The sequence below is a fragment of the Eleginops maclovinus genome, chromosome 7 (genome assembly GCF_036324505.1).
Source record: "Eleginops maclovinus isolate JMC-PN-2008 ecotype Puerto Natales chromosome 7, JC_Emac_rtc_rv5, whole genome shotgun sequence".
Taxonomy (NCBI): domain Eukaryota; kingdom Metazoa; phylum Chordata; class Actinopteri; order Perciformes; family Eleginopidae; genus Eleginops; species Eleginops maclovinus.
In genome coordinates this window covers 4396808-4420441 of record NC_086355.1, presented here as the reverse complement: position 1 = coordinate 4420441, position 23634 = coordinate 4396808, and the positions used below count along the sequence as shown (strand labels likewise).

General features: G+C 42.7%; 1 protein-coding gene across 2 annotated transcripts; it reads right to left on the bottom strand.

The window, feature by feature from the left end:
• Positions 1-60: 60 nt before the first annotated feature.
• Positions 61-19265, bottom strand: rnf17 (ring finger protein 17). 2 transcript variants are annotated; one of them, XM_063888121.1, is made up of 37 exons: positions 19130-19265; positions 15004-15116; positions 14318-14412; positions 14130-14214; positions 13757-13860; positions 13447-13615; positions 13195-13271; positions 12960-13034; positions 12158-12450; positions 11973-12062; positions 11692-11844; positions 11296-11467; positions 10660-10801; positions 10380-10567; positions 9828-9954; positions 9524-9686; positions 9071-9186; positions 8831-8948; positions 8634-8751; positions 8238-8489; positions 7958-8105; positions 7695-7807; positions 7373-7523; positions 7023-7144; positions 6296-6473; positions 5834-5945; positions 5406-5569; positions 4943-5062; positions 4735-4815; positions 4403-4525; positions 4027-4083; positions 3814-3924; positions 3555-3678; positions 1347-1482; positions 1067-1253; positions 746-860; positions 61-170 (listed from the first exon to the last, which is right to left on the bottom strand). In XM_063888121.1, exons 1-36 carry the CDS (start codon positions 19194-19196, stop codon positions 765-767), a joined length of 4740 nt encoding a protein of 1579 aa, XP_063744191.1. In that variant the 5' UTR covers positions 19197-19265; the 3' UTR covers positions 61-170; positions 746-764. The 2 variants fall into 2 exon arrangements, with proteins under 2 accessions (XP_063744191.1, XP_063744192.1); XM_063888122.1 differs by having other exon boundaries at positions 7433-7523.
• Positions 19266-23634: the final 4369 nt, after the last annotated feature.

Here is a 23634-nt window from a genome sequence, read left to right as displayed (position 1 = left end):
CACAAAGTTCAGAAGGCATTATAGACTTTACTCTGCACATTAAAGAAAAACGTTCAGCGTGAACACGGAAACAGACAAACTTAAAACAAAACTGCAGGATCGCTGAAATAAAAATGTCCTAAAACTACAGAAAACCACAGAAAACCAAAACACGATGTCCGCGGGGAACCCTGGAGAGAGAAGAGATGGAGAGCATTAACAGCAGCTTCACATTTTATTTCCTTGGGATATAAAAGCAGCTCAAAGCTTCTCACGGCAACATTCAGTATAAGAGATTCAACTTTGGCTTCTCTAACTGCCAAGGGAAACGCCAGGATCCAAGATGATGTCTACAAACGGCTTTTTTAGCAAATGATTGGTCTAGATATTTCTCAGTAACCACACAGTACCAGGGTTTTGTCTAAACCGGGTAACAGGGTTGTGATTTCTGAATTACAATTGCTTCTTTTACTCTCCTTTTTCTGTAGATGAAGTAAAGTAACTCTGGATTTCTTTGAGGTGCAATGTATGACTCAGCAGCTTTAAGATGTGAAGGAACTATTATTTTCCGCCTTGCTCTAATGCAGTATTTTCACTGGAAAGTGGATGGGGCCTACTTTAGGCCAGAAGTGACGTTAGCGCCTCATACTGTATTTTTCTAGAATAAACTCTGAATGTGATATTTAGAATCTGGGTTTAAAAAAAACACCTAACATTCAGAGGCTCCTATCTCTATGTGTGATCATATTGGGAAAAAAAAACTCACCTGAACTTGATCCTCCGCGTCACTCCAACTCAGCAAGGCCGCTGCGCACCAGAGGAAGATGCACCAGCTCCTTGTCCTCATTGTACAGCAGCACCGTGAGCTCTGGCTCCCTCGCCTGGACAAAAGAAGAGCATGGAGACGGACACCGAATTACCTGACCACACACTCTCGGAACCATAATGACCAGTTTATTATTTCGGTGTTTAGTTTGTCTTGGCAGGAAAAAACTTCAAACTGTTTAGAAAAATCAGCGTTGCAGAAGTTTTATGGACGACTCGTTTTAGTAATCAAGACTAGATATATACATGTTGTGAGTCTCACCACCACAGAGGCCGTGGTTTTTCCATGTAACACATCGACCATGTACATGGTCGCCTTCAGGCTCCACCTCGGGCTGTAGGGCAGCACCTCCTGCTGCAGGCTCTCCCTGGGTGGTATGAAGCCTGCCACTTTCACTCGGAGCGCCCGCGATGGAAAGCCCATCAGCTCAGCCAGCATCTGACGAAGCCTGACAGGAAGTGACAGAACACAAACACATCTGTGGATCAGTGACATCCCGAGGGTTTAATATAATCGATGCTCTGCAGTGTGCGGCTCGTACTTGATGGCCGGCACAGTGTCATTTGAGCCATAGTCAACATGAATGACCAAGACCATGACCGGCTCCACGCTGATGATCTGGATCAGTTCCGCCCGGTAATATTTCCCGTCAGAGTACTCGGCAAAACACGGAGCTCCTGGAAACCAGAAGCATGAAGTCTTAAACCCTGCAGAATGTTTTGACCACAATAGGAGCTTCAAGAATCCACCTGGCATCAGAATCTTTCATTTAGGGTGTAGGTACATTTGAAAAAGAATAGACGGTTGCTTGTGTATTTGCGTAATCAGCCCCGACTTATATGATTGTATAATCATTTGTGGAGGCACAAAAGGCCCAGGATCCCTGCTCACTGGTTTTAACCAGTGCAGATGTGTGTAGATCTCTGAAAAGGATCAACGCACACAGGGCTCCAGGACCTGATGGCATCCCTGGCCGTGCTCTCAAGGTGTGTGCAGTTCAGCTGGCAGATGTGTTCACAGACATTTTCAATAGGTCACTGCTCCAGTCTGTAGTCCCCACATGTTTTAAAGAGTCCATCATTGTCCCTGTCCCCAAAAAGACAAAACCCATCTGCCTCAATGACTACCGCCCAGTTGCACTCACCTCCATCATCATGAAGTGCTTTGAGCGGTTAGTCAAAACTTTTATCACCTCCTCCCTCCCTGACTCACTGGACCCCCTGCAGTTTGCCTACAGAGCAAACAGGTCCACGGATGATGCCATCTCCCTCACCCTCCACACTGCCCTCTCCCACCTGGACCAGAGGAACACTTATGTGAGAATGCTGTTCATTGACTACAGTTCAGCATTCAACACCATTGTGCCCTCCAAGCTCATCATTAAGCTCAGGGACCTTGGGCTCAACAGCGCCCTCTGTGACTGGATCATGAGCTTCCTGACGGGCAGATCCCAGGCAGTGCGGATGGGGAACATCACATCCTCCACCTTGACCCTCAACACCGGAGCCCCTCAGGGTTGTGTGCTCAGCCCTCTCCTCTACTCCCTGTTCACGCACGACTGCGTGGCCACACACAGCTCCAACACCATCATCAAGTTTGCTGACGACACGACCGTCATCGGCCTGATCACAGACGGCGACGAGACGGCGTACAGAGAGGAGGTCAGAGCCCTGACATCTTGGTGCCAGGACAACAACCTCCATCTCAACGTCAGCAAAACAAAGGAGCTGATTGTGGACTACAGGAAGAGGCAGAGAGAGGCACACACACCCATCACCATCGACGGGACTCCTGTGGAGAGAGTCAGCAGCTTCAGGTTCCTCGGGGTAAACATCAGTGAGGACCTGACATGGACACATCACACCAGGGTCATATCCAAGACGGCTCGACAGCGGCTCTTCTTCCTCCGCAGGCTGCGGAAGTTCAACATGGACTCCAGGATACTCTGCAACTTCTACAGGTGCACCATCGAGAGTATCCTGACTGGCTGCATCACCGCCTGGTATGGCAGTTGCACCGCCCTCAACCGTAAGACTCTACAGAGGGTGGTGAAAACTGCTCAGCACATCACCAGGACGGAGCTGCCATCCATGGAGGACCTCTACACCCAGCGGTGTAGGAAGAAGGCCGGTAGGATATTAAAGGACCCCCATCACCCCAGCAACAATCTGTTCTGTCTGCTGCCGTCTGGCAGACGGTACCGCAGCATCCGGACCATGACCACCAGACTCAGAGACAGTTTTATACCACAGGCTATAAGACTACTGAACTCCTGAGCTGTGTGAATGTCTACTCACATCTGTTTATAGTACACACATACATATATATTATACACATCTGCCATACATATCTGTTTATAGTACACATATCTATATATTGTACATATCTGCCATATACATCTGCTATACACAATATATGCATCTGTCCATACCTCCTCAATCAACAGTGTAAAGTGTTTAAATACTTTCAATGTATTCCACATATGTATATATTTCACATCCTCAAATCTTTATTGTTAATATTGTAAATATTCTTCTCTCTTTTTGCACTACTTTATTTATCTTTTGCACCATGCATGTTGAGTTGTTGGAGGAGCACGCGACATAAGATTTTCATTGCCAACATATACGCTGTATCTGCTGTGCATATGACAAATAAAACCTTGAAACCTTGAAACCTTGAATTAAGTATATTTCTTTTCATAGCCCCATCTGCTCTGGAAACTGTCCGTGAACACAGAAGATGTTACCTTGACGGAAGTTGGTGAGTGGTCGCAGACTATTGTGGTCTGCATTAACTCTGGTCAGCGCCTCGTCCAAAGTCTCTCCATCAATTGTGACATCAGCCACGCCCCCCAGAGGCCACAGGTACAGCTGCACAAAGACCGAATCATAGCGTATTTGGATCTTGTCACTCATTCATTTAATAAACCGAGTCTAGTTCCTCGGGTCTAATGCATGCACATCTGCATTTTTAAAATAGATGATGTTGGAATGGGTAATAGTCACCTGGTTAGGGGTCAACAGGTGCTTGACCTGGACCTCAAACTGCTCCATTTCCTTGGGAAGATTTGGGAGGATGAAGGGCCCCAGCATCGGCTCCTCTGGACCGTTCAGACCCTGAAGCATTGCATATATCCTAATTTAGTCACTGTGTAATGTTAACCCAGTTGAGGAGTGATGTTCATCTTAAAGTTGACTTATTGCTGATGGTTTAAATACCTCCGTGTTGATGTCCCAGACGTCCAGGATCGGAGCAGGGGGCATCACGGAGAGCTCCTGCACAGAAAGATAACAGTTTATTCTTAACTGAATTGTAGCTTCTGCTTTATTTTTGAGATGATTGAGATGCCACCTTCTGTCTTATATCGGATTTCTTACAATGAAAAGTAAACACATTTATGGCACTGACAGTCCAAATAAGCCCTGTAGGACCAACCTCACAGCTCGGACAACTAAGGACAGTTTTGGCCAAAGAAAAAGTTATTCAAGAGTCGATGTTTCATAATGAAAAAACGATCTAATTTACATTTTCCATGAATGAAAATTAGAAAAATCAGGTGAATTTTAAATAGCCACAGAACCCAAACACACACACCTTAGAGAAAGAGAGGGTCCGGTCCATGGTGGCGTGTTGATGGTGACATAGGATCCTGCTGAGGCTCATTCCATCCATGAACAGCTCCACTGTGAGGGGGCCCCTGGGGTTGGGGGGCAGCTCCTACCACACATACACACAATACAAATGTCACCAAATACTTCAATTGGACTACATTTATATATGCAGTTCCACTCCTTGTAACCCCTCCACCTCTCATAACAGCACTCTTGGCAAAACATCAACGCCGTCACACTTGTGTATGTTTACACACTTTACATTACATGCACTCAGGTGTGATACCATGACAAGGGGACTGAGTGTAATCCCACCATAACTCGCATGTCAGCACAGCGGTTCACCAGCAGCTCCCGCAGTAAGGCCACGGCATCCCGCTGCCACTTCCCCCCCACCTGAACACACACAGAGAGGAACTATGGATTAAACATATTTAAATACAATACGATTTACTTTGTGTTAGCTCTTTTGAGAGCGCCAGACTACACACACACACACACACACACACACACAAAGTCTTACAGGGTTGATGGCGTGCAGCTGGCAGGGCACAGAGAGGTGAGGAACATCCTCACACAGCAGTACAGGGTACACGTGCACCATTGGGATGTTCTCCACTAGGCCGTTGTCCACATACTGCACCTGGTCAAGCATTTTCAGCGTTATTACATCAATAGACTTTACAATGAAACATAGAATATGACTTTTAAGGTATAATTTAAGACATTTGAAAACCATCCATGGCCTTACATTTGGATTTAAAAGTTTGTTGACTTTGAAGACTTTAGAAGGAACCTTGTTGTATAAAACTGTTTATTTATGGGCGGCTAAATGTTGTTCAAATGGGTTGACAGACGAGCGCCCGGGTCTCGTCTCTCTGTCCTGCTCCAACAGTTTGTCAGCATCGCAGGGAGAGAAAACCAAGGTCTCTGTGCGCGTCTGTTGAATGCATGGAGGTTTGTGTGTGTGTGTGTGCCCTCCTGACCTTGACGTGTCCTCCGAGCACCTCCAGCAGCTCTCCTCTGTACCAAAGCATGTCCGGCCCGATGACGGCGCAGCCCAGCACAGACTTCCATGTGTATGGCTTCTGTCGCGGTAGAGTTTTCATGCGCTGCTGAATCCTGTCTTTGAGCTGCTCCAACTGACGCTCTGACACACACACACACACACACACACACACCATTTATGTATTGAAAAACCAGTCAAGATTATAAACAGACTGATATTAGATAAAATAAATGTCTGGCAAACAAACTTTCAAGAAAATCCAAAGCACTTTTATTTTTTTACACGTAGAGCTTCCCGTTTTAAATATTTGAATACCTGACTGACAGATTATGTTTTCAGTCAATCTTATTTTTATTGAATTAAGGAGTTAATACGAGCATCGGTGACCACGCGCTCTCATGATACCTGCATTGGGTGTTCTGACGTAGATGAGACCGTCCTCTCCGATGGCCGAAACCGTTACCCTGATGTTACCGAGGCACGGCAGCTCGGGGGGAAGGTACATTGGTGTCCTCACCTGCACGCACGCACACACACATAAATATGGATGAATAGCTTGGGCAGTTTTTAGCTACATGTACACTTTGACTACCTGTGCATTTTTCTACATTTTGTATACGAGTTTGACAAGGCAAGGACGGTTTATAGAAATACAAAGGCTCTAGGACATCACATTAAAATGTGTTTCTTTCTTACATGTGTTATAAAAAGGTATTGTCTATTATCAATTGCACACAGGGAATATTTTCATTCATCTTTGCATTAACACAAAATCCAGGTGGACAGAAATGGTTTATTGGCACCAGTGTGTGTGTGTGTGTGTGTGTGTGTGTGTGTGTGTGTGTGTGTGTGTGTGTGAGAGATCACCTTCTCAGGAGATATGTTGCTGCGACTGGCAGGTCTTAGGGAAGTGGGAATGGAGATGGGGCTGGCTGTGAAGAACTCAGGACGAGCTAGGGGAGTTTTTATTCTCTCTAAATGGAAGTGTTTGGTCTGGCTCACTGGAGGCTGCTTTGATTGCTTGACTACTTCAATGACAACATCTCTGCAAGAATGAACACACACACAGTGAGGGGTCCACTAACAGTAGAAGGACATTTAAAACAAGATGTCAGTCAGGATATTGTGTGATAATAAGTGAACATATAAGTGATAAGGGCAGATTTAGTTTCAGAATATAAAAACTGATTTCACAAATCCTAGATTCTTTTTACATTTCAAGAATTATTTGTATATTTGTAGATCCGTGTTGCATCTTGCAAAATATTTGTTGGAAGTTTACATAACAACCCATTCACACAAATATGGAGACAAAGCTACCTTGATTCACCAAGTAATAGATATTAAACAATAAAATGACAAGCTTCATACCCATCAGACCTTCTGACTACAGAAGCAGTCCCATAGAAGAGGATAATGACAGTCAAAAGTAGATATAACATCTCAAGAATTTCATAAATTGCTTCTTGTTTTTATTTTAGTGTGAGGTAATCTGAACGAGATGTAGGGAGAATATAAAATAAGACGCATGTATCATATAAACACACACACCCACCCACCCATTTCCATGCATTAGACAGAAGTGCAAACAGACCTTGGTTTCCTCTTCCTGAGGGCGAGGCCTTCGTTGGCGAGAAAGTCCACGAAGTTGATGAGCTGTCCGGTCTTGTTGGGGCACCACAGAGTGACAGGAACCGGACGCTCGTCTGTCAACTCCTGAATAACAAGAGAGAGAGAGGGGGGAGACACTGAAACTAAATCACTGCAGACACTCAGGAAAGAGGTCCAGAGTGGACAGCAGAGTACAATAAGCAAACTCACTCATACTAATATTAGAGCACATTTATAGCCATTGAAACTTGCATCGGATAACAATTTTCAGACTTAAAATGCAGATTTTACCTGTCTCTACTAGATTAGCAAATACAAATATATTGTGTGTACCTTAGGGTGAGAGCTTGAGCAAAAGGAGTGGGAAAGAAGAAGAGCACTGGAGATGCAGACCTTGATAGTGACCACAGCCGAGGTTCCAGTGAGGTAGAGGGAAATCAGGTCGCAGGCCGTAGCCGTCCAGGTGGATTGGCCTCCGGCCGGCCTGAAAGAGAGGTGAAGTCAAGGTGAGAAAAAGCAGGCCGTGAAAGATGGAGACAGTGACATAGTTCCAATATGGTGTAACGTTAGCAAATACTTCAAAAACTCAACTTGCAAAGGTTAAGAACACACAGTAATGTAGATGTAATATATGAATACTGTGTGTGTGTGTAACCTGATGTCAGTGAGAGTGCACTCCAGTGCCAGAGCGCCCTTCAGTGAGGCAGGGAGGAGCCGCAGGTTGCTGATGTGGAGCTTCACCTTGTTGCCATGGTCACAGAGCAGAACCTGACACCAGCCAATAGGGAAGCAGGGAGTCACCGTTAACATTTAATCATAACAACATTTAATGAAGTCTTTAATCTGATGTTCCGATTGATCTTCACAATGCAATGAGTCACACATTCCTTGAGTGATGTTTTGGGTCAGTGTTTATACCTCTGCAATGTTGTCAGACTCGACGTCGGAGCAGATCTGTCCTCTCTCCCAAACCCCATTAATCTTAGCAGCACAGTAACGGTCTGCCTTCCACACTATATCCTCGGCCTCCATAGATCCACACTCCTGCTTCACCGTCTCGTACATCCTGGAAACGTGTTTTAGATAAATAATAAGACAACAAAATGCAAACCAGACGCAGAAAGTGCAGAGGGATGTCTAGTATCATATGCTATAAACAAACAAATGCTGTGTTGGTGCTGAATATTTAGTGGCTGACTTTTTGAGCAGCAAGTCGTTCTGGGTGAGCTGCACGTAGAAGCTGCTCGGCGAGTTGACGTGGGTGACTCGGACTTTCAAGTCTTTGAGTTGATCGGGCAGCTTCAGCTGAGGCTCAAACTTCGGTTGCTCCTCAGTCCGCTCTCCGTCCGGGGTATCGACGCTCTCCGTGTCCAAATGGATCTCGAGCGTAGGGTCCCAAGTGGCAGGGTCTTCCTCAAAGGACTGGACCGCCTTCTGCAGGGATTTAGGTCTGCAGGAGGGAAGGAGGAGAAGGTGAAGAGGAGTGAAATGGTGAGAGGTGGAGGGAAGGAGTGTAGAGACAAAGACTAATGATGTACACATCCAGTTTTTAATTGATCACATCTCTTGGATATATCAGTTGTTGAAGTGTCACCTCTCTTTGAAGGAGGCCAGCTCCTCTTTGGCCAGCAGCTCGGCGATATTGGCTTGTGGTCCGTTGAGACTGCTCTCAAACAGCTTGACTGGCAGAGGCTGAGACGTAGGGACGCTTTCTGGAGAGGGAACAGGGAGGAGACATGTGAGTGTGACGTAAAAAAAGACTGACTGACACATACAAATTGATTTCTCTACCTGTAGCGACAATAGTGACCAGCTTCTGGTGAGCCAGGCTGACGAATCGGTTGCAGCACGTCTCACTCCAAGTGTTTCCATCCACAGGAAGGATTTCTGAGAGACAGCAGTGGATCGCCTGGACCGCAGAAGAAACACCTCTTGAAAAAGTCTTATATTTTTCTTTAAGACCAATTTCCAGAAGCCATAGATAAGGTTGTTAAATAATGTCTAGTGGATCAGTCAAATCTTTGTTCTCACCATGGAAGGAAGGGCGAAGAACTCGTCCTTGATCTTCCTCAAGTCGCTGACTGACACGATTTTTTTGTTGCCGAAGTCGACATACTGCACCTCCACTTTCTTTCCCGCCGGGTGACCTGCACGCAAAAACACACCTGTAACTTAATTACTACTCAAGGAGAAATAGTTTTTGTTTTCAAAAAGCGATGTTCATAAGAGCAAAGAACTTGATTCTGCTGCAGTGTTTATTGACTTTAACAGTAATATTATTATTCAATGAGTTTTAAAATTTTGCGGATTTATCAAGTGTGTTTAATCTGTGTTTTTATGGTAATACTATGTCCAATTGACCTTATTGTATAGCATGTAGGAAAGGTGTTCTAAAAGTTGTTTACATTATAAAAGGCAATAACCACTGATACAAACCGAGTTGTTTTCATGCAGACACACACACACACACACACACACACACACCTACGACCTGAGCTCTGTACCACAGCTTGTCATTGAATCGGGCAACGCAGGCCTGCTCCGTCACAGGACAGTAGATTTTGAAGACATCTTCTGCAGCCACTGTCGTCGCATTGTAACAATCCTGAATCTTTGCAAAGAGCAGCAGAGACTCCATGTTCTCCACCTGGAGGGGGAGAGGAGGGGAGGGGGCAAAGAGAGAGAGGGATAACAGAGGAAGGGGAAAATATAGTGTCAGTACATTTCTTCTCTAGTTAATCTTAATTATAGAACCTGTTGGTATGAAGTGCTAGTGTGAAATTATCACCCGGATGTAGAAGTCAGCGGGGGTGTTGATGTGGGACACCACAGCATTGATCTCTGTGTTGACCTTGGGATATTCAGGAGGGTAGTACAGCAGCGGCCTCATGCCCAACTTCACTGGAGAGTAAAACCTGGGAGCAGTTTTTGGAGTTAGACCTGGAATCTCACTCTAGGAACATTATAATATCAAGTCTCCAATTATTTCTTCGAAATCATCACATTTTTCCTAAAAGATCTGACTTTCCCCCCCAAATTTCTGGATTTTCCCCCCCTAAATGTCGACTTTAAAAAATGTCAAGATTTTTTTCTCTTTACTCAGCATCGCAAGTTTCAGTCACGCAGTCAAAATGTCTCTGAATTTTCTAGTCTTAATCCACCACTGTGCAACAATATGTGTTTGAAGAAGAGGAACAGACATTTGCATTAGAGTTAGTTAGAATTGAAATGAAGAATGAAGCCTTACACTATTGAGTAGAGCTCTAATATATTGAATCAGATCAAATAAATGCTTGTCTGAAAAATCTGGTTTTTTTCCCGTGGTAATTGGCACGTGTACCTGGCCACTTTAATGAAGACGAGGTACTCTCTGACGGAGATAGGAACATGACTGGACTGATTCTCGGGGGCTTTCTTCAGGTCCACCACCAGAGTATCTCTGTCGTGACCCATAGGTCTCATCTCCAGCACTGCAGAGCCCACCAAGCTGCTGAATTGAACCTGAGCCTCTTTACTCCAGCCCTTTGTCTGCACAAACATAAACAAAGAGTAAACAAACAATCTTTACTCAACACCTATTACAGAAACAGATTGTGTATTTTAAGTCTCTGGGGTTTTACCAGGTCGTAGGGGACCAGATCCTTGAGTGAACATCTGATGGCCTGAGGAGAGAAGTTACCCAGTGCCTGATGCATCGCCTCACACATCTTCTTCAGGTTGGTATTCACCGCCTGCAGGGAACACTCCGTGCTCCCCTCCTCCCTGAAAAAGAGACGAGGGGAACTAAAATGACAGCAGAACACACTACCTTTTTTCCTGTTGATGAACAGGTATACCATCCCCCTTTTCATTTTTGCAACCATTTTTTTGAGACAGTGCTGTTACATTTCTTATCCAGGAGCACCAGTGCGACTTCCAAGCCTGTTTACAGAAAAAGTAATCAAATATCATGTGAAACACCAGGAGGGAGCATAAATTGGTGTTTGGTGCGAGTGAGATCAACAGAGAGGAGAGCTTACTCCACCGACACAAAAAGGCAGCTTTATTTTGCCTGGAACTTGCCAAGTCAATTTTGTTTTTCTGTGTAGTGCTTCAGAGAGGTTGTGGTCAAACTTGATTGGGGCCATAAATGGAATTCAGACTATGATTTAACCAGAAACATATTTTTTGTTTTGGCCAAAACAGATACATTTTGCACGATATAAGGACTTCTTGTTGGAAACAGAGCTGCCGTAAGTCCACGAGTGTGTGTGTACCTCTGTAAGGGGAGGCACATGCTAAGGCCAACGTCAAGGAAGAAGACTCGGACACAGGCCAGCTGAGTGATTGGACAAGCTTTCACTTCCTCCACGCGTCCAATCTGCAAGACTGCAACCACACAGGCCCGACACCACAGGCCCTCCTTCGACTTCACTAAGATCACCGAGTCTGGAGAGGAATCACGTGCACAGTAACTTTTACTCCACTGTGAGAGGGCGAGGGGTGTGTGATGCATGTATTGGAGGGTGTCTCATATTGTCATTACATCAACCTATTATTGTAATGAAACAAACTGTACCATTAACTTTCATTGGTACATGGAAAATGCCTCTTTTCTTTAATGTTTTTTGACACACACACACACACACACACACACACACACACACACACACCAGTCTCCACGGTGTCACTGGAAGTGAAGTGACAGCTGGCCCTGCTGCAGTAGATGTTTATCGTCTCAGATAGGGTCTCGCTGTTCCCCGCCACGTAGCGGATGTAGAAGTCACTTGGATTCACAACGTGGGTTACAATCACCCACTGGATGGCTAGGGGAGAGGAGCGAGGAGAACCAGAGAGGAATCAAGAGGGTAGCGACAGAAAAGACAGAAAAAACTGGTCATTCGGTTACAGATATACAACATGAGAATAACTATACACAGTTGAATATCCATACAATCTGCCTGTTTGCCAAAGGACAGATTCCTCTTCTTCCTTTGGGTTCTCCATGTGTCACTAGTCATCTCAGGGCTGGTGGGCGGGGGAGCTGCAGGAAAAAATAAAACATATATTAAGGTTTCTCTTCTGCCTCAGTCAACTTCCTGTTCTGATTTGATATGACATTGATTAAATCAAACACACCATGTTTTTTTCCCCCGTATGAAATATCCTCGAGGATTACGTCTGGAGGTCCAGAGTCTGAGGAGGCATTATGGCAAGAACGGCTGGACCTGCAAAAAGGTTTTGGGCTCGGAGAGGAGCCTTGGAATGACACACTGTAAGCTCTTGGGCTCTCCTGCTCCTGTTTGGGTGGAGAGGGCAGCTTGTTGCCATAGGGCGAGTTATAGTTTCTGTTCCTGCCCTCTGCACACTGAAACTGGGACTTTCTGTTGAAGCTGCTCGGCTCATGGACTTTGGGAGGAGAATCAGACAACCTAAAAAAGAACAGCATGGGGATTTGGTTACAAGAAACAATTGTAGTGTCGAAGAAGAAGAATTCATGCAATATTCTCAAAACCTAAACACACATCGTCTCGACAAACACTACGGGTATCAGGTGCAAGATGGGTAATACTTCATCATCGTACAGAACCAAGAGCCTCCCCGAACACACGGCACATTTAACACAAGAAATGTAAACTTTTCGTGCTGGAGTTGCTCATATTTTTGTAACAATATAGGCCCTTTAAGATAGAAAAAAACCACTAAGCTCAACAACAATAACCTAAAGTAGAACTATGTCTTTAACACAATATATGGAGATATCTGAAGTTGCACAGAAAAGAGAAACTCTCCTCATGGCCAACAGAAACAAATGCTCTGAATGATGTGGAGGTTTATATGTCCTGTACTGGGAAACAATTAGAGCCTTTTTGGGACTTTGAACCTTAAACCAGGCTTAAATAAATAACAAATGACAAATTGGGAGATATTTAGGACTCACTGCTTTGGGTTGCCGACTTCCATCGTCAGAAACAAAGCCAGATTCTGGTTCAGACCATTGGACTGGAACTCAAACCTACAAAACAAACATAGAAAAATAAACATATACATCTATAAAATCTGAAAAATATTATAAATCAAAGCCTGCAACTATAGCTTTTTAATGTATAATGTACTGTAGGTGAACAACACATCAGGTCCAACAGAAAACAAACACCAGGATTAAAATGACCAACCTCATCCCAGAGCCGAGAGTGACACACTTTAAATCGAAGGACTGCTCGTCCACTGGAGCCTGCAGCATCTGCAGAACCTGTCAAACACAAACTAAATGAAAAGCAGCATTTTGAAATCAATTTGCTTAAATTCATTTCTTTAATGGGGAAATTGTTGGAAGAGGAACAGTAACAGCTGCATGAGACTCGATGCATTTACGGTAGTCCGTTATTACCTGACCCTACGTCGTCTGCTTACTTGACTTTACATACCTTATCCAGGCTGCAGTGCTGCTCCAGGATGGAGACACAGCGTACCTCTCTGGCCATTTCGGTGGCAATCTCTAGGGCTTTAATCATCTCCTGGACGTGGCTAAATTCTGCTTTGCTGGTGGAGCATTGTGCCCTTACATTCGTCAACTGACTCAACTGCTCCTCCTTCCTGTTGACAGAGAAATCACATGCACAGACTCGTCTATGTTCGATTAACAAGATAATATAAACAACCTGAAGAGATGAAATACGGTATGCTCAACTTGTTTCCTATCAATTGTTTCTTGAAGAAAACAGATTATATCCGTACCACTTTTGAATATTTTGTGAAGCCTTGTCTGCAGCCTGCTCGATCTCAGATTCCAGCCGAGCTCTCTCAGTCTTATCCTGATCTGCCAGACCAGTCCCCAGAGTCTGCAGAGAAGAAACAGGTCACAGAATATATATATTTTTTAATGACTTTTTCCATTCAGATGTCAATGAAAATCTCTAAAAAATCAAGCTCTACATCATGTCTGCAGTTAACCTCCTTGGTTTGTTCGAGGAGAGCAAGATTTTCTGTAGCCCGGGCCAACGCCTCATCCACCGCCGTTTCAATCTCAGCAGACTGAATGAAACGCTAACAGGAAGTTATTTTTACATTTCCTTTCTACCTAGAAACTCCTGGGTTCACACAAACTTACCTGCTCCACATCCACGGTATTGCCGTTGAAGTCCTTCTCTGGAATTGATTTGTTCTTTTTGCAATAGTTTGATCTGCTGTCGCACCTTCAGGAGAATACAACACCAGAACAGTTATGTTAGGAGCTACTGTCTTTTAGAAATCTATATTACTACAGGTTAATTTCAAAATGTAAAACATGCATTTTACCTTTTCTTATTCATTTTACAAGTGTAGATGTGGCCAATGATTCTGCTATCTTCCTGCAGGCCAAACACCCCACCTTCAGGAAGGGTGGAGTCAACCTGCAGAGAGTGAACTTCATGTATTTATTGCTATCTCACACCACCTTTGCCTCCTTGAACTGATGCTCCAGTATCCTTATGACAGTAGCACAGCCTTGAGTTGTACAATATCACATGTTGAAGCTCCTGTTTTACACTCACAGTGTGGACAAAAATAACCAACGGCCATGATCATTTGTAGAGGGAATATGTGACAGTTATTCTTTAATAGATACCAAACTTCATTCTACAATGCAACACTTTAATTTACAAACACTGCGGCTACTTATCCACCTGAATGTGTGCTTCTGTAGATTGTACATTTCTATTTGAAATACAATGTGCATGTCTTTTATATATCAGTGTGGTATTTTCTTCGTCTATCTATACTTTGCTCTAACAATATACATTTCCCAGCTTTGGGACGAATAAAGGAATTCTGATACAGTACTCACAAATCAAAGGGTTTACTATCAATATAATAGAGTAACAACAGCGACATTTTAAGGATGCAGGCAATAATAAATAGATTTCTTGGACTACTGAATTATGATAAAAAGCTGATTTGGTCAGTACTTGAGTCACTGAGCAACAGATTTCTGGTGAATGTACCTCACACTCTGGACATGTAATGACACTGTCCCTCTGAATGGACAGCAGACATGATGTGCAGTAGATGTGGGAACATAAAAGCACACGAGGGAGGTTGCCTTCAACTCCATCCTCTGAAAAAGGACAAAAAACACATTAGACGATCATGAATAATGCAACTTCAATGTAAATAATGAATGCAAAATGATATAATGTACACTTCTGTCATCAAAGTAAATGATCATTGCATCTCCCTAGTTCAGAGCACAGTGCAATCCAGCATTATGTCCTACACAGATTAGGGGGTTGTCGTCAGGTCCAGATGACAAGTGGTGTTTTACTGTTGTAATTTGCAAAATAGTGCATCAAAACGTTATCAAATAGACTAAAAGAGTAGCTGTTAAATATGTGTATTTTATACATTTTTCACATTGTGTAAGTGGTCTGTAATGCCAAGTTCACACTACACGATTTTTAGCCCAATCGGCCGCTCCCAGACGGATGTTGGAGCTTGGGGACGAGTCGGCGCTAAATCGGCGCTTGATCGTTATGTATGAACTGCTCAAGAGCGAATGAGAGACTCCCCGACGCCTCCCCGACTCCCGACTGATATCTAGCAAGCTAAATATCTGGACCTGTCGGCGAATCCAAATCCTGTACTGTGAAAAGGGTTGTGCCTGGTAATGGGTGCACCGACGACCTACAGCCAATGAGTGCGCAAGACACGGGGTGAGGAAAAGCCCCGGGGAGGGGCTGCATAACTTTCTAAAAAGAAGAAGAAGCGTTGTCCAACACAACAAGTCGACACAGCTGTTTGAAACCTGATTTTGAACTGTAAAGTTGTAGCTAGGCTACACAATTCACTGAAGTTAACGTCAGCTGATGTACTAACAAGCTTAAGCAAAGTAACTTATTGACAGTTTCTAGGTAAAACATAGTAACGTTCGAAATCCGTGTCACTTCTCGCGTGTTTTCGTGAGAAAACGTAGTTTGGAGACCAGATAGACTCCTCGGGATTTCTCCTGGTGACAGATTGTGTAGTGTGTGACCCCCTGTCGCCGTTCAATCGCGTAGTGTGCACACCACAACGACTTCAAGACTCCCGAGCGAGTTGTGTAGTGTGAAAAGGCAAGCGATCATACGACTTTGAAAGTGGTATAGTCTGTGCAAGGCATAAGGAAGGCAGATTGTCAGTAATTGTTGACTTACTTAATAAAAAAATATATAGATTTAAAATGAATAGGATACAGCTCATGGTCTTGTAATGTTTATATATTTGTACCTTAATTAATATTACTAATGTGTGTTTATTGAATTAGCCCGTCATTGTGCAAAAATGTTAGCCTGGCTATACCAGCCTACGTACTTCCGCCCTCCATAATTTTGCTCCTGTACGTGAGACTGGGCAAGAACTCATTAGTACGATTACTGAAACTCAGAATCTTATCAGTCCAATCATCGAACAGGGGGAGGGGTTGAGAGCGATTACTTCGAAGTTGGTGCGGAGTTTGAATTGTAGTCAAGTCTGTAGTTCAACAATGGCGACGGAAGAAGAGACGCTACTATTTCGACCTCGAACCTTGTGACTCAATTGAAGCATTTGCGACAAATGCGTGTCGAACGCAGTGGGGTGTCGACAACCACTACACCTCATTTTGACAGTTTAGTACATATATAGTCGCATTCCTTGTTTTCAAATAATTGTTTCAAGTTATGAATTGGCCCCCGAATCCTTAGGTTACATTAACAACATCGACACTTGTCTTTGACAGCCATTGTGACAGCCACGCTTGCAGGTAGCGATTTGTTTACTACTGAAAGGCGGAAGTAGGAAACCTCAGGTCAGAGCCTGCCCTTCTGCGCATAACATATGTCATTACCAAACGTTAGTGATTGGTTAAGGGAACTCCAATGATTTTAAACTTCAGACCAAGGGGCAACCTCCGGTGCTGAACAGTGAAACACATAGGATGTGCCAAAAACTGCAGTTCATCGAATGGCCGTGTGGCTTGGCTCCAAAAAAGAGCAATTTACATAGACCCCCCCCCCCCATGTTAAAATGCCGATTTTTACAGCAGAAATAAACATGTTTACAGCGTGGTACAAAAATTGCTTTTGGTCTCTATAACTAATTTCCCTACTCATGACAACTGTGAGGAGGGTAAATTTCTATATAACTGTCCCGTTTTAATTATATTAAGGCTTAAAGTTATGCATCATTAAGGGCGTGGTCACTTTGATTGACAGGTTAGCGCCGTCAGTGGGCGCTAGCCGCTAGCTGTCTGCTCTGCTAGCTCCGCTAACAGCCTCTGCACTTGACCTGTCGGACATGTTGGTGGTGTTGGTGCCTTTTGAATGCAAATATCAGACATAATATGGCTTGCTGTGCGATTAATTATACTAACAGACCGTCCAAGAAGTCTGGTCTCCCGTTTTTAGCGCTAAGTGAAAGGTTATTGTTATGTTATTTATATTTTAGCACCGTTAGCACTAATTATCAGTGTGTCTGCTCCATATAATGCATAAAGTATCGTCTGCTCACTTGTTAGATTAGCTCGTTAGCTAGCTCATTAGCCGTGGGTTAGCCTTCGAGCAAGACACCCACGATGGTAAACGGGAGCGTATGATAGCCACCTTGCCGCTGGAGAAAATACTACCGCATGAGAGTAGCATACGGTAGCATGTAGCCTAGCTTGGAAGCCTTCGAGCTGGGGTGTTTCAGTAGCCACGCCCGCTTCAGCTCCAACCCTATGTCCATATTTGGATTAGCCGGGAGCCGGCGCGAGGTACTCTGAGAAGATATCGACGGTGAGAGTCGCCCATTTTGAGCTTCATTACGGCTCTTCGCAAACCTATGGGTGATGTCACGGATACTACATCCATTATTTATACAGTCTATGCTTCAGACAAGTATCCACCCATTACAATAATCCAAATCCAATGAAGCTGTTCCAGACTGTATGCCGGAGAGAAGCCAAGTCAAACAGGCTGGTATTATCAGGCTACAAAAATGTCACCCAGGCAACGCAATTTTGAACATCCCTGGCAATTAACCACACTTATGAGAAACTGTTCTGCTTGCAAATACTAAAAGATAATGGTTTATTCAGAGTTCAATAATCAGGTTTCCAGTTGCACTACATGCTCATGTTGTTCCAGCATTTTCTATCAGCTCACCATATGAGCTATTGAGGTTACGCCACATGTTGAGGCTCTTCTCTTCACTCGATAAAAACACACTTTGTAGAAGCAACAAAATGTTATATCGACCTTGAAAGATCGATAGAGTTTATACGATAAGTTAACGTGATTCTAAGACGGATAAATATACTAGTTATGAGACTTTCGACGACCTGCAATTCCTATAGTTAGCATGTTGCACAATTAGCTGCAGACACGCGCTACTAAAGGGCCTTGTCGATTTGGATAATTCCGGTGTGGGTTTTTACGGTATATTGAGGATGCTGAATCGATATCTGACATTTTCAGAATCAAAAATGGCATTTTTAACCAGAAAGGAGCCTTATTTGTACTGTTTTGGTCGAATTTTAGAGTCAATTAAAATTCGGTTTTAAATTTATAAGGGCCTCAAAACTGCCATTTTGTATCCCAAAAACGTCAGAAATTAATTGAATATCCTCAATGTACCTCAAAACCACACCACCATTTTCCAAATCGGTAATTGGCAGTTTTGAGTCCCATAAAACTTTAAAAAATTGTCCAAAAATCAGCCCACCAGGAGAGCAGGTAAGGCCACTTTGTAGTTAAAATTGCTATTTTTTATCCTGAAAATGTCAGAAACGTATTCAGCTAACTCAAAAACCACCAACACTCCAAAGTGGTCCAAATCGGCCATGCTGCCCTTGTCTGCGCGTGCTTATTAGCGCAAATAGATTTGTGCCAATTACCCAACATATGCAAGTTTGCATCTTGAATTCTGTATGTGCTAAGAAACTGTAATTTACAAACTGTAATTTACATTTCTAACTCAACACTTTGGTGTTTTCAACATTTCTATTAGCTGGCTGCTACTCTCTTGCTAGCTAGCTACTATTAGCTTCCTAGCCACCAGACGAATTGAGGGATTTCAACCAGCTTAATTTATCGTAGCTTTTAAACTAAGATAAAATGGTTGTAAATTTCCTACCAGGCAGAGTGAATGCTTCTCCACATAACCTGCACATCACAGCGCAGGGGGTTTCGCCTCTTTCCATCGTTTTGTCTGTAGAAAAGTAGAGCGTTTTTCTTTTCGTCTCAAAACCAGAAAGCTACGGTCGTCTCTGTCTCCTGACCACGTGGTTCAGGTGCGTTCAATGTCCCATCCTTGAATAATGGATCATAATTTGTTATAATAAAAAAAACTGGATTATTTATTACGTTTATTTTCTGGCTTAAATTGCTCGATCGTTCACTTTTGCTTTAGTGAATAATCCTAAATAGCATATTGCACATGACTTGGAAGTAATACGAAATAATTAATATACAAAAAAAAATATCCCTCCAGAAATTGTCTTAAGATATCTAAAAAGATAAGACATAATGGGCTGAACAGCTGTTTTGATTTATTTTCAGCCTTGGCAGCTGTTATTAAGAATAAGTTCAATGACAATGTCAATTTATAAAAGCGGCTAATAATTATACCAAATGATGTACTCCTTCTGTGGCCACTTGAGGGCGCTAAAGACTAAAGCATCGGGTCACCTGTGGGATGATTGGTTCTCAAAGGCCGGATGGAAGCCGTCCCTAGGTGTAAACTGTTCTGTAGGCTAATACTTTGGGGTGAATCTACTGCCTGCATCTGCTTTATTAGATCTGAACTGTTTTACATGTTGCTGTAATAATCCTCTTTTTAAAATGTACACTTTTTGTCTCCCAATTTTTTTTCTTTAGATTTTCTCTTCAAACTTCTAACATTTTTTTCTCACAGATTTCGACTTTTTTTAATTTCTGAGAATTTTAACAAAATTATCACTTTTTTTCTTTCTGAGATTTTCTCTATATGTCGACTTTTAAAATGGAAAAAATAAAATATAAAAATATAATAACTGCGTGGTCCATACATAACATCTTGATATCACATTTGACTTTGAGGTGGTTAAGGACATGTACAACATTCCCTATGTAAAGAACATTTCTCAGTTCTCCCTGAAACCAGGGCAGCACCTGAAGCTTCAAAAAGCTCTTTTTCAGTGAATACCTGAACAGCACATTTACATGCTTGTCTCTGCTTCACCTGGATGCCAGCAGAGAACAGATCAGGTGCATTTTATATATGCATTTGCAAAACAGAAGCAACGGAAATGCTCTGTAATTATTATTTTCCCTGAGAGAACCCATTAGACTGAGAACAAGTGTTGATTACTTACACCCGGGTGCAAATTGCTTTGTTGACTATTTACAACCGGGTCCAAATGTTGTTGTTGTTGTTTTTTTTACACCTGGCTGTAAATAGTTAACAATGCTATTTACACCCGGGTGTAAAAAATCACATAATGCAATAAAACAATAAACAGCAAATCTAAACATATCTAGAGTCAAAAAGACATAAATCATAAATAATGCTCAATGTAAAATATTCTGGATACATTTAAATGTTTTATGAAAGACCAAAATACTGTAGTAACATAAATATAGACTCACAGTATATATATATATATATATATATATTTCAGTAGCAGAAACGTATGATTGTATATAAATTACAATTGTGTAAACTAGCTGTAAAATGTGGTGATGGAGAGGAAAGGTGTATTTTTTGTGTATTTTGCATTCTCCTTGTATGCTGCTTTGTGTGATATTTTCTTTTGTTTGCTTTTGAACCAATTGCAGGGCTCCTCAGCAGACCTAACGGCAGCAAGTCGCTCCTCTACTGCATCCAGCAGCTCTAGCGCCTGAGGACAATGGCCAGCCACCAAATGAAGCAGCAGTAACAGGAAGTGACAGCTGATCGAGAGCAGAGAGCCACAGACATCAGATGTAAAGGTAAATCTTGTAGTGTGCAACACAGCCAGGACTTTAACCTTCAGAGAGCGTTCATCCAAACCCCTGGAGGGGGGAATTAAAGTGCAGCGCATCACGGGGGTCTCTCCATTTGAGGCTGGCAGGATGCCGCCCCAAAGGACAAGTTGAAATACATGTGTTTCAACAGTTCGACTCCCACCTCTGCATCCTTGTCTGAATAAATACGGCTCCTGTTGTTGATCTGAAGAGAAAGTAGACCACCTTGGTGTGGGGTGTCAGAACGCCTGCAGGGATGAAATACACCTGTCTGCTAATAGGAGGCCGGACACTTTTTTTTACAAAATACAACTGGTTAAACAACACAAATACAAACTGATGTTACCTATAACTCTCATATATAAAACAAAACACATTAAGAAACAAAGACAAAGAACGTATACCCTCTGAGTTACTCCAAACGGGAGAATCAACAAGACGCTTAATTCATATCTTAATTTCCTGGAGCAGAATACTGTACAAATCAAATAGTTTGATAAGAACGAGGAGTTATATTTTCCTAAAAATAAATATAATGGTATATTTAACGTAGTGTCTTTTGGGATGGTGTTTGCCTTAAAAATAAATAAAATAATAAAAGGTAACAAGAATAATTTCCAATGTGGCAGCATGTGTAAATATTATATTTTAGAATGTTAAAAAACAATTGGTAAAAAGGTTCTAAATTGATCAAATATTGCTTAATATTTGTCTCTTATTGTCTTTTATTTACTTCCTGTGAAACAAAGAATATTTTCTCCATCAGGCAGTCCGAATTCCAGCAGATGGAGGGAGTGTGGAGTTATTTATGAATCTGGGCACTGAAGGAATCTGGCCATCGGTCTTTCGAGGGCTGGGGGGTGCAGGGTGTGTGTGTGTGTGTGTGTGTGTGTGTGTGTGTGTGTGTCTGCCAGGGTGGGGGGTGGTAGATGTGTTTACTATGTGTAATGAACCAATCAGCATGCTGCCCAGGGGGGGATGTCGGGGTGCCTGTTAGGCGAATGGGGGTCGCCCCCCCCATCTTTCCTTTTCCCAAATGTGGGTCACTTCCCATCCTCGGGTGATTTCCCTCGTGTTTCCGTAGAAACAATAACCCCTCCTGCACCCACCAACACCCCTTATCAAGGCACTTACTCATTAATGATGCTATTAATTAATCTGCGTGGTCTCGTTAGCCCCCTCCTGATGTCTCTCACTTTGTACAACCGTGCGCCCGTTCATTGTTATTATCTGGCTGTTTCCTGAATCACTTATGGTGGGTCAGCTCTTATGGCAGGGGAGGATGTCTATAGGAAGACATTCTCTTTGTGTGTACCTCAAAGGTCTGATCAGAAATACAGCCTCTCTCCCTTTCCTTTGTTTCCTTCCTCCTCATGATCTATAAGTAAAGGGCCACATTGAATAATCAGATTGACAGCCCCGATTCAGAAGTGTGCATCTTCTATAGGAACCTTCAGAAGAACTAGAGTCCATCTAAAAGGAGTTCATTAATATTGATGCTACTTCAGCAAACCTCTAACATATAGATTTTCTTCAAAGGAAGCATGATTGGTCAGCCCTTTGGACCCTTCAGACACAAAGTGCATTAATAGTCCGTTCATTAATATTGATGTTATTTCAGCAAACCTCCATCACTGGTCGTGTCTTTTCAACCTCCCTCCTATTCCTTTGTTTCCCTCCTTCTGGTCACAGAGTAGTATTGGGTACGGTTGATTTATTCGACACACAGCTGTGCTTTACAAATCAAATACCTTCCAGGATCTCTCAGATGAACCACACAAGGTACATTAACAAGTCCATTAAAAAAGAGTCTATTAATATTGATGTCACTCCGGCAAACCTCATAGATTTTCTTACAATGAAGCACCTTTGTTTCCCTCCTTCTGATCCCAACGTTTTGTTATAGGGTAACGCAACTGAGTTAAATCACAGCAGTGCTTCAAGAGTCAAATATCTTCTAGAAACATTCAAAAGAACCACATATTAACAAGTCCATTTGAAAGGAGTTCATTAACATTGATATAACTTCAGCAAACCTTTAATATATAGATTTCCTCCATGAAGGCAGCACTGGTCCTCTCTTGTGAACGGGGATGATGTCTAAGAAAGTCGTCTATTTCTTTGTACCTCAAAAGTCTTATTAAAAAACATCGTCCTTTGTTCCCTTCCTGGTAAAATAGGGTATTATTGAATTTATTAGACTTAAAGCTGCACTTTAGAAGTCAAATACCCTTCAGATGAACCACACAAGGCACATTAACAAGTCCCTTGATAAATAGTCCATTAATATTGATGTAACTTCAGCGTCTGTGTCAGCAGGAAGCTGTCTATTTGTGAACTCTAAAGGTCTTTATTTTACCTCTTTCTTGTCACAAAGTAGTAGTATGAGGTCATATCAAATGGTTTAGATTGACAGCTGCACCTCAGAAGTTAAATATCTTCTAGAGACCTTCAGATGAACCACACAAGGTACATTAATAGTCCATTAATATTGATGTAACTTCGGCAAACCTCATAGATTTCTTTCAATGAAGCGTTATTAGTCATCAATTTAAGTGTTGATGGTTATTTCTTGTGACAGGGGATAATGTCTATGTGTGTGTGTACCTCAAAGATCTTAAACTAAACAACAACCTTCTTCATATTCCTATGTTT

Excerpts from the sequence above, each read along its gene's own strand:
- rnf17 (XM_063888121.1), bottom strand. The coding sequence starts at position 19,196 with ATGGAAAGAGGCGAAACCCCCTGCGCTGTGATGTGCAGGTTATGTGGA. Across the intron at positions 8,106-8,237 it reads AACGACTTGCTGCTCAAAAA|GATGTACGAGACGGTGAAGC; the intron begins GTCAGCCACTAA and ends ACACGTTTCCAG. Across the intron at positions 6,474-7,022 it reads CTCAGGAAGAGGAAACCAAG|AGATGTTGTCATTGAAGTAG; the intron begins GTCTGTTTGCAC and ends TCATTCTTGCAG.